Raw genomic sequence first — 13,525 nt, forward strand, 5'->3', positions numbered from 1 at the left:
TGCATTTCTTTCTGACTTATTTACTTAATACTGATGCAATCTTTCCTGGGGATGCCTGTTCCCCCTCTTATAATGATTTTGTATAATTTAAGTAAAAGTACAAAGTAACACGGCTCCTGTCTAAAATACACAAAAATTAGAGCTAAGCGGTCTGAAAATGATGGCGTAAATGGGGACATAAGCCTCTAATTAAGGCTCTGAAAAGAGAAAAAGATTTAATTCAATGAAGCTTTAATGGTACTTTTACACATATTTTAGAATGGCTCTAACAGTCTTGAAAATGGATATGCAGTTACTGGTGAGCCAAGTGGAGGTGTGCTACATGGATGGACTTGCATGTATAGAAATAATCTTTCTATGATCATCACCATAGATTAAAAGGATTTAAATGTCTTATGACCCTCATAAGTGCTTTTAGTCCATTTGTAAAGGGCAAAGGATGGTGGAACATTATAAGATTTTCGAACAGTGATTTTATTCAGAAGAAAGTGTGGTATGTCAAGCATTATCCGCAGCTCTTGTTTTCATCCAAAATAACTACTATGAGGAGAATTCTTAGCCACACAATTCAAAAGCAGCAGACAGAAAATTTACCTTGAACCCTAGTAGGGGAAAATTCCCTTAAACTCTTAATTTTAAAAGGTTCCTGGGTGTTCACATCAATGTGCTATGGTATTAGAACGTATGTTATTTTGCATCTGATTTCCTTCCTATAGAGGCTGATAACATATAATAAATAGGTTTTATTGCTATCCTTTTACTAGTCCCAAAGGGGACTATGGCAATGTCCTTTCTGAAATGAGTAATTTTAGTCTAATCCACACCAATGATTATAGAGATGAAAAAAAAATAAAACATTGCATTTTGCATTTGAAAAAATGACTAGCTGGTCAACTATCTAGGTTAATAATATTCCTCTATATGCAAAAGCTTCCCAGCATGACTAATTTCCTCTCGCGGCTAACTAGAAAAATTAGCATATCCCTATTGATTATGTGTATTTGGGGTGGTTAGGGAATCTTTGTACTTCACAGAAAACAATAAGAATGTTTCTTGCAGATATTCTGGAAGGACCAAAGGACACTTATCACTACACTATAAAAGACTGCAAATGAGAAAGGAAAAGCATAGCAAATTATTTTAGCATTAGGAAGTAATAAAAAAGTAAAAATGAAATTGTAAAAGCTAAACATAGGGATTTTTTTTTTTGGTACTTACGTACAGTGAAGATATACCCCAAGCTGTCAGAACCACATTAAATGGGGCAGAGTTAAATTGAGTGTCTCTGATAAGGAGCTCCGCCAAGCTATCAGAGTTTGAGATCAGCTGGATTGAATTTCCGGCATATTGCACATTTCCACACGTTTATTCTCTCTCTTTCCTTTCAGTGACACTACAAGGGCAGCCCTAGATATGCTTCTAATTTGTGATTTTATAAGGCAAGGGACATCTATGTTTTCAAGAAAGGATGATATCATGGAAGCCAAGAGCAAGAATGGAGGAAATGGAAAAAAAAAACAAAAACTTTTGCAAAGAATGCAGTCTGCATATGACTTCAGAGAGTTTAAAAAAGAGACTTTATAGCTTTTTAGAGTCAAGAGCTATTTGAAAAAAAAAATACATTTAAATGTGCATTTGTCTCAAATTAAAGTGAAACTCTAAGGAACCCTAGACATCAGTAAATAATTAAATAATAATTAATAACTAATAATATTAATCATGATTACTTCTAAAATTTCCTCTACTCTTTAGCCACTCCAGAAAAAAATGAATAATTAGTTCATATTTCACATTTTTCTAGGAAAGTGGAAGCACATAGTAAGTTTTGTAATCTCTTTTTATTAGAGCACAAAAATATATGGATACAGCATTTCTGAAAAGAGTGATTGTTTTTTGTTTGAACGCTTTAAAATTTTTTATAAAGGAACAATGAATATCATCAGATTGATGATGCAAGAACAGAGAGAATGAAAGGAAAGGAAGTGTAATTTCAGGTAATTTTAAAACAAAAATATTAGTTGAAACTAGCATATCCTGGGGAAATATAAAAAATGCCTTATATTCAGTTTTTTAAAGGAAATTACCCCCTGAGTTCTGGACCTCGTAATTAAGAGACTAAATGATAGGGAGGCACGTTTCAAAAAGGGTATCTTAAGTCTTAACATCTTCTGTTTGAGGTAGGATGAATTGGTATATACAACTTTCAGAAAAAACGAAAAATGCTTAAGTCAAATAATCAAAATAGCCAATATTCTCTTAAATTGTTTTGCAATTATTTTCATTTCTTTTTTTCCATTGCTGGAAATGACGGAAATAATCATCAAAGCAAATTCCCCAGCACAACTTGAAGATGGTACCTGCAGCCTCGCCTGCCTGCACTGTGATTACATCATCTTCTGAAAAGAAAGCTACAAAAGCAGCATTCCTGGAGGGAGCCAGGCCCGCTCCAGCCGAGCCACCGTCATTCTGCTACAGTGTCATCAAGATTTCTCTCTTCTGCTTTACCTTTCTCTTTCCCCTGCAATCTCTTGCCTACATAGTTTCATCAGCAAACAGTAGACAGAACGCAACCCGCCCATCTCAGAACCTAACACTTCATAACCAAGATGGTGAAGCACTTACCAGGGAGCCCTTCGGTATTTCCATATCAGCTCTGGTTTTGATGTTTTTCTTGTGGCTTCCTTGAGTGCTGATGGAGCTGCCGGTGAGACAGGAGCCCTGGGAGCTGCCCTTTAACACACTCCTGCAGGAAACATTATTTGATCCACTTTCTGTCTGTTGAGCTGCTTTCTTATCAACTCTGCAGGTAGAGAGTGATTCCTCTGATAAATTACATTGTTCGTCTTCAATCACTCTACTTTCCCCAATCCTTTAATGTTTAGAGTAACCTCCATGTATCTCTTTGTCTTTAAACCTTTGAGTGATAAGGGTGTCTCACTGGCCTTGATCAAATCTTCATCTGATATTCCAGGAGTGTGTCCATTTAGATTTGATAATACAATAATTTATTTGTATTTTTTTAACTGCTTGTGAGATGGGGCGGGTTGTAAAATAAAAACTGCTGAAGAATGATTGCTAAATATATTTCTGGCTTAAGATCAGTAGGAAATGTAATTACCTCTGGAAAGTTTCTAAGTATAAGTTTGCTTTGTACAATTAGTGGGATTGACATACTTTAAAACATATATGTAATTTTCTTCCATTTCATGCCATGTGGTACATTCATGGCTTCCAGTGTAGGCTGAGTTTCTATCAAACTTGATAAAACTTACCATTCTTTAATTTCAAAGACCATTGGTTTGCTTAACAAAGTAACATGGACTAAATGATCATTTTATAGCTAACTTTTATTTCATTGTTTAAATTCTGGCTAATGTATAAAAGATTGCTACTATGCAGTTCTGCTTGTATGAAAAACATGCTTGGCTGAGATTCAGTGTGCAGGAAACAAACATTTCTGCTTGCAGGGGGAGGTGGTGCCCTGCCCTCAACATAGCCACCCGTTTTTGCCAATACGCTACCTGTTCAGAAGTTCCGTCATAAAGGTATCTTTTGTTGAACACGGAACAGGGCTGGGTCTATTTCTCGATTCCAACTTCATTTGCTCAAAAATATCTGGCGGTGTTTTCAGGTTACTTCTGCCTTGTAAACCACTGTCTGGACCATCTGCCAACTCAATGTCCCTGTTAAGTTCATTTTCCATCTCACACTGTAACTCAGGCTTCTTTTTTTCTTTTCTTCGCTCTGATTTTAGCTGTTTGTTTCCAAACCCCAAACCTTTCACATCTTTCTTTTCTGCTTTGGTTTTGGAGACATCCATTTTCCTGCTACTGAGAGCAGGCAGTCTGCTCCTCCGAAAACCGAACCAGCTGGCAAAAGAAGGCCCTGGCTTCGGCTTCGCTTCCACAGAGGTGGACTTTGTTTGCACTTGGCCCTTTTCCACATTCTCCTGAATGCACAACATGACCTTTTCTTCGATTGTGGGTGAGAGGGGGGCTTCGGGGCTCACAACACTAGTCCTGGTGGTAGAAGTGTCTGGAAACCTTCCAGAAGTTTCGAGCTTGGAGGTCCTGCTTGGTTCAAGACTGCTGGGATACCGGCTCCTCCCTGGACTCTGCGGGACTCGTGGGCCATCTGTTGGGGTGGGTGGGCATCCACAGCGGTCGCTGCCTGGCTCCCCAGGTCCAGTCACCCTGGGGCTTTCTCCTTGGGCCGAGGCCTGTGGCTCTTCTGTTCCAGGTGGGGTGAGGGGCCCTTCAGATTTTGGAGGGATCTTTAGAGGCAACTTACTTGGGCTCCCTTGCTGGCTGCTGGAGCTGCCTGTGCTCCCCAGGGAGCCGTGCCCGGAGGACGGATGCCCCAGAGGCCTCCCGGCACCAGGGAGACTGTCCGACGTCAGGGCAGATGCTGTCTTGTCGGGAGCGCCTTCCGTGGAGGCGGACGAGCTCTGCCGGGTGAGGGAATTCCCTCTCTCAGCAGTGTTGGTAATAATCTGAGTTCGGACCTTTCCTGGCCCTCCTTCCATGGGGGGCGTCGGGGGCTTGTCTCCTGCGTGAGCGCTGAGACTCTGGCTGCGGGCTTTGGCTCCGTTCATGCCTAAAGCTGGTTTCAGGTGTGGTTTGGAGGAGAGGGATCTTTTCCCAGACTTGTTTTCTACCCGATCTTTCCCGTCAGCCCCAGGCATGCTGTTCACCAGTGACTCTGGCATTGCTGTTTCTGGGGGAGGCCCTTCGGCCAAACTACCTGGTGCTTGCAAATCCAGTGGAGACACATTTCTTTCATCTCCTGTGGTGTCAAGGCCAGTTGGAATCCTGGAGGCCTCTGGCTTAGCCTTGTTCATGGCCACAGAACTTTTAGAAGCTTCATTTAGACTGTCTTTTTCATGTTTCCCTGGCACCGTGGAACTCTTCCTGAGCAACTGGGGAGACTTCATGAAAACTTTGAGTCCAACTGGGAGGCGAGTTTTCAGCCCTCGCTCATGAGGGCTTTGACAACCATGCGGGAAGTTATGGCTTTTGGAGGATGCTGAGGAGGAGGGACTGTTACCCTGAGATGATGGTGACTCACTTACCCCTAAGAAGGAAGGCTTCAGTGACGTGGAGACACTGTCATTCAATTGTCCTTTTCTCCTTGGAGATACACTTTTCGAGGATGGTATTTCCAGTGGCTCGTGGGTTGAAGGACAGTTCTTGGAAGTCCGTAACCCTGTGTCTGTTTGTGTGGTCCCCAGGGTTTGGTGAGGTGGGGTTTTGGGGACACTTCTCTTTGGAGAGACCTTTGGGCGCCCTGAGGCCATCACAGCAAATGAGTTGGAGGGGGCATGAGCAGAGCATCGGGTTGGGGTCACTGTTTCTGCGGAGGGCAGAGGGCGAGAGAAGATGGGCTTTTTGAAGGTCAGAGAAGGTTTCCTCCCCTGCACTTCTGTCGTGGTCTGATTAAAATAAATAATAGGAGTGGAGGATCCTTTCAGAGGAGGGGATTTAAATACTGTCCTTGCTGTTTCACTGGGGACTCTGGTCTCGGGCTTGGCAGATGGAGGTGGTGACAAATAGTCATAACTAGGCCTGATGAGTAGGGAGACCGACCTGCCTGGAGGGGAAGGAGGGGAGGGTGATTTCAGCCCTGCCTCGGGCCCAGGGTCACAGTGTGCATCCCGCGTGGGGGGCTCTCCATCGTCATGTGGCTCAGCGAGGGGCCTGGACAGCAGCTGTGATGCTGGAATCTGTCTGGTGGAGCACTGGGCCCAATCCCTTCTGCTGGACATGCTGGAGCCGTGAGGGAGCTGGGTAGGGTGTTTCGGAATGTGTGAATCTGGCTGTAAATCAAAGAGGGGTGCTGGGCCTTCAGTCTTTTTGAATCGTGAGAGTTTCCCTGGAGCTGGTGATTTTTCAGGAGTCACCGGGCCAGCGGAGGGGACAGTTATGGAGGCCTCAGGCTCCATGATTTTTGATTTCTGGGGTGAAGACTTGCCCCTGGTAGGTATTTTTGTCAGATTTTTCTTCTGATAGATGCCCGTGGGCACCGAGGACCTGGAATTCCTCTGGCATGACGGACTGTGTGCTGGTTTGGCCGGTCTTTGTCGCTGAGTGTTTTGTGCCCCTGTCCTGGGGTGGAAAGAGTCTGTGGGAGCTTCGGGAACATCATCTACCTCGGCTTTTGGAATGTTTTCCTCAATTTCCTCTTCTGACCTCTTGAAGAAGGGATAGTCTTTTGCAGCAGCTCCTGACTGGAAATGAGCAATTCCCTGAGGTAAAAGTTCAGTGTGTTCAGCCTGGGGTCTAGCAGGGGCCTGATTGATGGAGATTTCATTTCTGGTGACAGTGACAGTGCCCGTCTGGTGAGAGCTGAACTCAATGGGCTCGCCATCTTCCGCATCAAAAACCACAGTGATACGTTCTTCGGAGGAAGTCCGTTTTACAAGCCTTTGCTGCTTAATGAAACTAAAGGTCTTTGGCCTACTCTCTAAGGGGACGGGCACTTGCTTTTCCTGCTCCTCTGGAGACCCACGTTGAGATCTTCCCAATCCCAAGAGGATGTCCAGATTCTCCATCGACTTGTCGGTGTCGGCAGTCAAGGACACGTCGGAAGGGCTTTTCCCATCGCTGCTCTCGATGTGCAGCTCATCCAGGGTTTCACTGTCATCGGTGTCTGAGAGCTGGACACTGAGAGCCAGGCGGCCCTGGCCGTGTGGGCCCCTCTCTCTCTGCACCTGTGGCACCGGCACACCTGGGCACAGCTTCTGCTCCAAGGGACAGTTGCTGGCACAACTGGTCAGCTTCTCAGGCCTTTCCCTGGGACAGACCGAGGAAGTGCCTTCTGAACAGCGTTTGCCATTTGGCTCCCAGCCAAAGAGACCGTCAGAAACACTATGGGTTAGTTGACAACAGTGCAGCCCGCAGCCCTGGTTTGGAAGTGCTGGGAGCGCGGCTCGGGAAGAAGGGTCCTCATCCGCATCATCGTGAGAATCTGTGTCATAAACAAACGCCTTGTGGGGCTCTTTGCAGGGGCTCCCCGTGTCCATGGGTTTGCAGGGGGGATATTCCTTGAGGCTGCTACTTTTAATTCCTGGAGAATAGATTCCTTCATTTGAGTTCATGCAATCTTTATAACCCCATTTGGTTATCACTGATGGGGGTTCGAGTAACAATTTTTGCTTCTGTAGCTTCCTGAGTCCTTCCAAAATGTGGCTTTCCTTGATACGAGTTGGAGGTAGTTCATCTGTAGGACTAGCAAAGCCACTGGGGAGTGAAGAGTCAATACTTAACCTTTTGTCCCAATTTTGTGATGACTGCTAGGAAAGAAAAGGAGATATTAGAGATGATTGAGCCCTATGGATCAGAAATTTATAAAAGGGAAAGGCCATCATTAAACTTAATTTGTCCTAGTGGTTGATAAGTGTTCACATATAAATGCATACATTAATTAACGCAAACAGATTAATTAACTATGCAGCGTTATCTCTACTTGGCCAGGTCCCAAGCTAAGCAGCATATGATACATATAAGTGGAAATTAAGGAACCTCTCTCTTCAAGAGGCGCACAACCCAGGAGGACTTGGGCTCAAGTCACCATAAGTCAAGGGAGCAAACGAGAAGTACAACTATAGTAGATGTTCCAGAACTTGAGGGCAAGGAGACCACGTGTCTGCTTGGAAAAGCATGTAAGGGAAGTTCTTTATTTTTTATTTTTAAATAAACCTAGCCCCAGGAATATAACCAAAAAATTATGCTCTACACTGGAATTTAACACAACATTGTAAAATGACTATAACTCAATAAAAAAAAAGTTTTTTAAAAAAAACAAAAAACCTAGCCCTAGGAAGATGGATAGGTTTGCCTTAGTTTAAAAGTGGAGGAAATGATTTCTTGGTACAGACGCTCATAGAGCAGCTGGGCATTCGCTGGGAGAACCCACAGCAAAGATTCACCTACCAACTCAGAAAGGTCCATTTCCTGTTCTTCATCTTTCCCCAGATACCTGTGTTAGTTCTGGAGCAGGGACCAAGAAATAATACAGAAAAGACACAGTGTTCTACTCAGACATCCATATTTATCAGATTTTTGCTAACAAGAAACTTAATGGCAGAGGAGGACACTAACACTGATGGAGCATCCGCTGTGTACCAGCACTTAGCCAGTGTTTTGATTTCATTTTCAGAACAACATGAAGGAGACATTATCTGTCCCATTTTACTACTAGGCAGGAAACTGAGATTCAGGAAGATCAGCCCTTTGGAGATCACACAGTTAAGGAAGAGATGAAGCAAACGTCTGAACTCTGGATTCCTGGACACTTTCTGTGACTCAGTTCCAAAGTGGCTCTGTGGGGATTTGAACAAAGGCACTGTGGCTCTATAGACTGCACAATTAATTTTGACCACTGGAATCACACGTAGCCTCTATGCTCCCCTCCACATTAGTCAAAGTTATAATAGAGATCATAGGTTATCCCAACACCCCTCTTTTGAATGGAATTTGCTGATTTAATCAGAAACCGGCATTCAGGGAGGTTGGTAGGATGATGGCACTGACCTGATGACTTTTTTAAAAAAGGCTGTATAATGAATGGTGAATAATTTCAAGGGATGGATCTGGTGGTTTCAGATGTAAACTCTGTACCAATCTTGGCTAAGGGTGCAGTTTCTGTTGGTGTCTCCATGCTAGCTGCCCTGCTGTCTTGTGACTGAACTGACATGCTAGTAAGCAGAAGTTGAAAAATGACCTCCAAATGTCAGAAACTTGCATTGGAATCTCAGCTTTTTAGTAAACTGTGAGCATCTGCTTATATCTAAGACTTTTACATAAAAACGACTCTTGCTAGCAACATGTCTTGTTTATTTGTTTTGTATTTGTTATATGGTTATTTGGTTTTAAGTCAAATTCTATACTCTCTTTGGAAAATTCTCCAGGGTCAGAAGTTGCTGCGGATAGATGCCATTTTGGTGGCACCCCCCCTCCCCCTCCCCCTCCGCAGTGCCATTAAGAATGTCTTCAGAAATCAGAAGAAATCCCATTAGTGAGTCTGGCCATAGAGACTGACCAGTAAGCAGACTGCCACAGCTTGGGTTTCTAAGAATTTCCACGGTCCTTATGTCATGTTCACAATAAGGAAGAGAAGCCAGGCAAAAGCACCCCATAAAGGGCTTGAGAAGGGCAGATTTGTCCTAGTCATGGGAGTTGTGCTCAGTGTCTGCCCAGCCACCTCCTCTCTGCCCTCCCAGAGCCTGCCCATGCTGTGTTCTGATTCATCCCAGGGACTGTGGCTGCCAACCTCCTGGGGCCCAGGCTTCCCATCCTGTGAGATTAGCCACATTCCTCAGTCAGTTTTCCACAGAAGGGTATGATATTTAATAAGTTGAGAAAAGTTGGGAACAATCTTGAAACTTGAAAACAACAAAAAAAAGCATAATTTCCTTGTTGGGGAGATGGTGGCGTGGAACTGGCATTTCCCACAGGCGGCTTCATTCTTTGCAGGGAAACATTGGAAGAGAGCTGCTCTGGGGAGGAGGGAGCTGACTGAAAGATGCTACTGATAAGACAGGGGCCTGGGCCTGGGTTCTTTTCTATTTCTTGACTAGACAACAGTTTTATACATTTTATTTTAAAGGACATTCTTGCTCTTATTTTTTTTTAAAGGACATTCTTGCTCTTAATGGAAACAAACCCATCCCAACAACTGGGATTCCTCCAAGGTTTAGGCTATTTCAACAAGGTCAGTATAGCAGGATGGTTACATGTTAAGGTTCTGGAACCAACTGCCCAGTTCTGCCACTACCTGGCTATGAGACCTTGGGCTAGATATTTAACTTCTCAGTACCTCAATTTACCCCTCTGTGAGATGGGGGAATTAGGAGAATCCACTCCATACACTAGCATGAGCATTAAATGAGCTAATGCTTACGAAAAGCTAACAAAGCTGGCATGTGTTAATTAATCATTATTTAGAGCCAGAGTCCTTCACGGAGGGCAGGCTGTTCTATTTCATGCAGGTTTCCATTCTGTTTCTACAAAAAACAATACTTAAAAAATATACTTATGAACTACAAAAGAGCCACTGGTCATATACTTATTATTATGTAAGCTAATATTGTGTTCACATTCAAATTTATATTGTATGGATTTATTATGTAAGTTAATACTAAATGAGTATCTGGTACATGGTAAGACCTTAAGGATTTCTTTAAATAATGTCAATTTAAAGTGTCTTCACGGGCCTGAGTCTAGTTTGCTGGATCCCTGAGAATGAGGCTTTTCTCTGTGAGATGGAACAGGCGTGCTGGTACCTCATGGCCATTCTGAGATGGGACGCTATTAAATCTCCAGAGGATGGCTGCCAGAGTGTATATGAAGTGTCTTAAGAACCTTATTTCTCCTCTTACAGGGAAGATATGTCCCTAGAAGATCAAGGATTGGTCTAACTGGAAAAATTTCAGCAAAAAAAAAAAAAAAAAAAGGAAGAAAGAAAATAAAAAGGCTGAGAGAAAGAGAGGAAGAGGTGTGAATGGAAAGAGCAGAGCGAGGGGTCTGGGAGCCAGCGATATTCAGAGACAAGGAGAGGGAACATCCCTCCAAGCCATTTCCCCAGCCTATTAAAGGCCAGGTCCCCAGAAGTCATTATTCACAACTCTGAACAGCTCCTTAGAAGGAGCAATTTTGATAATACCCCAGGCTCCGCATTTTGCATTGTACGTCTGAGTCCAAGGCAATAAGCTCTCATTTCAGGCTGGAAATCCTTTTCTGAGTTCTTGTTCAGAGTATGACAAACCTACTCCCTCAACCAATTTTTCTGGCAGTTGTGGAATTCCCCTGGTTTCTGTGCTTTTGAAGTAATAAACTAAATTTATACAGATGATAGAAAAATGACCTCCAAAAATTCTGATTCAGGGTTTCCATTCTCTGTTACTCTTTGTTTTTCTTCAGCATTAGGAAACTGCAAAAACAGCTATTCCAAATTCTTGGCTTACACCAGCGTGCGAAGGTGTTTATTCAAATCATGAAGGAATCTTCAGTTGTGTGAGCCCACTTTGCAGACAGGATTCATCCCAGCCATAGGAGTTATTTAAAAATCTGCTAAAGGAACTCCTGGCATCTAAGCAGGGGCATACCCGATCCTCCCGAAGCCATCATGCCTGTCACCCACCCTGGCATTTTCTCTCTCTACTATGCCACCCTTTGATTTATAGTCAATTAGTGTTTTATGAGGCTACAGCATTGAATAGAGGAGGTCAATGTAATACATGCTATTTTTGAGGGGTAAATTCCTATAAAGCTAATGATACTTCATGCCAAACTTTGGGGCATTTATTCTGCAAGAATGCACCACCCTCCCTATTCTCTAGAAGAAAACATACATTCTCTTTGAGATCTCATGGGATGCTCAGTCTGGAATGGCTTGGCACGTGACCTCATGCTTGTAGGGCACATTAACAAGTCTCTCTGAGCATCACAGCGATAGTGAATGTCCATAAAACTAATTGAAAATGTCTGAGTTGGTATGAAGTATGGTCAGTTCCATTAGGCCAGGGCTCCAGTTCCAACCTGACATAAATCTGTGAACTTACTGGGCTCCACCAAAGCACAGAAGGAAGACATCTTTCTCTCTCAATTTCCCTCCTGTGACGTCGTCTGGGGTCGAGTCACCATTGCTGCGGGATTGCTGGCAAGTGACTTAACCTTTTTGAGCCAGTTTTCTCTTCTATGTAACAGGGAGACTGATACCTCTCTATATGGTTTTGGGAGGCATACATGAACAAGAGCTCAGTAAATGGTCGTTTCTTTCTTACCCTCCTTCCCACCTTCCACCTTCCACCTTCCTACCAGAAGGATTCTTTTCTGGTTCATGCTAATGCTGGAGTGCCTTGAAGGGAGCCTTACCCTTTTCCTGAGGTTCTTCCCATCATGCCACGTGTAGGAGGAGCCGCTGGAGTACTCGCTGCAGGTGCTCGAAAGGGACAGTTCGCTGCTGCTGCAGCTATTTCGAGGACAGAGATGACCAGGGATGGCAACCGCCAAGCCAGGGCATTTCAAAGCAGAGGTGCTTGGTTTTGCGTTCAGCTGGCATTCCTAAAAAAGCAGGGCAGCTCTGAGCTAGGACTTTGCATAGGGGAGAGGAAACACCAGCTCCACAGTGAGGTAGGAGCGAATACAGAACTGTGGCTAGAGGCACAGACTTTGGGGTCGACAGATGAGAGGTTGCATTCTTGGCGCCGCCCCTTACTAACATGCCCTGGAAATGACTTCGCCTCCTAGAGCCACATTTTCCTTTTTAAAAGTGAATGATGATAATACTGCCAACCTTATAGGGTTATTGCAAGGACCAAATGCAGTTCTAGATGAGAAGCAAATAGTCCAGTATCTGGCCCAAGCAGGTGCTCAATTATTATGAGCTGCCATCACCATTAGGCAGAATTAGGACAATGAGAGTTTCCCATTTTATCCAGTACTGGTTAAAGACTCAGATCAGTATCAACTAACTCTAATGATCCAAAAGGAAGAAGACAGAGTAGCAACTTTGGCTTAAGGGTTCAAGAACCTGAGCACTGTACTGGAAGTCTAGCAACCCGATTTGCAGGCTACACATGCCGCCAGATATGAGATGTTGAACAAAGAAAGCATTTGACTTCCATGGGTGTTAATATCTTTCTGTATAGGGTGGGAGAGTTCTACCAGATTACTCCTGTGGTCCCCTGTGGCTCTGACAGCATCTTTCTCAGTCAGGAATCAAATGCCCAGAGAGCCATGTACGATAGTGGAGCCCCTAACTCAGGAATCATGAGGCTCTGCTCTGAGGATTCTAGAACTTTTCACATCAGCTGGCTGTCCAAATGGTAAAGATTCTCACATCGATAGATCTGGGTCCCACACAGAAGGATCCAGGCAGTGAGAATTCTAGCAGGTCTGCTTAAAGTGCAGGTGACAAAGCTGTAAATACCCAGGCACATCCTGACAGCCACATTATCGGCCCCTAATGGAACAGATGAAGCTCCACTCACTGGACAGGCTAAATTAATTTAGCATCCCGATCACTAGGATGGAATCTCTCCATTACAGTCTCACTCCTGGCCTCTATCTATAACAGCTCTGTCCCAGAAACTCTTTGATGGGGAACCATCTGTCATTGTGTCACTTGCAGAATAGCAAACTCTCTCAGTTATGCAATTTATTGTCACTTCATGGGAGCCTTTAGTACCTGAGTACTTATCACTGTTCTCCAAATGCAATTCCAGCTGACGGTGACTGAACACCAGCTTGGGGAAGGAAGGTGAGGTAGGTTGTGCTGAGAGTACTTGTGGTAAAAATGAGACCCTGCATTGGGGCAGAGGGCATGTTTAATCTGCTCTCTAGTCAACATCTACAATTAATAACATTAGATTTTCAACATCAGGCATCTGCCTTGCTATTGATACTTCATTTTTGCTGTATGATAATCTCTTTAAGTGATCTTAAAACGCCAAGGAATTTTACTACCCTATTTTCCCCCCCTGAAATTTGGCTCTAAATATCATTGAAAGGAGAAAGTTGTCTTA

At 43.8% G+C, this 13,525-nt stretch overlaps 1 protein-coding gene across 13 annotated transcripts in view; it reads right to left on the reverse strand.

Moving 5' to 3' along the window:
- NCKAP5 (NCK associated protein 5) overlaps positions 1-13,525 on the reverse strand; it is a 918,970-nt gene that overhangs the window by 101,766 nt on the left and 803,679 nt on the right. For 11 of the 13 annotated variants that reach the window (XM_064484702.1, XM_064484701.1, XM_031451292.2 and 8 more), the window contains 3 exons: positions 11,874-12,062; positions 3,522-7,291; positions 2,623-2,800 (listed from right to left, as the gene is read on the reverse strand). In XM_064484702.1, the coding sequence (XP_064340772.1) occupies positions 2,623-2,800; positions 3,522-7,291; positions 11,874-12,062 (4,137 nt within the window). The remainder of the gene's footprint in view (positions 1-2,622; positions 2,801-3,521; positions 7,292-11,873; positions 12,063-13,525) is intronic. The other 2 variants (XM_064484704.1, XM_064484710.1) reach the window with 2 other exon arrangements.

The sequence above is a fragment of the Camelus dromedarius genome, chromosome 4 (assembly GCF_036321535.1).
Source record: "Camelus dromedarius isolate mCamDro1 chromosome 4, mCamDro1.pat, whole genome shotgun sequence".
NCBI lineage: Eukaryota > Metazoa > Chordata > Mammalia > Artiodactyla > Camelidae > Camelus > Camelus dromedarius.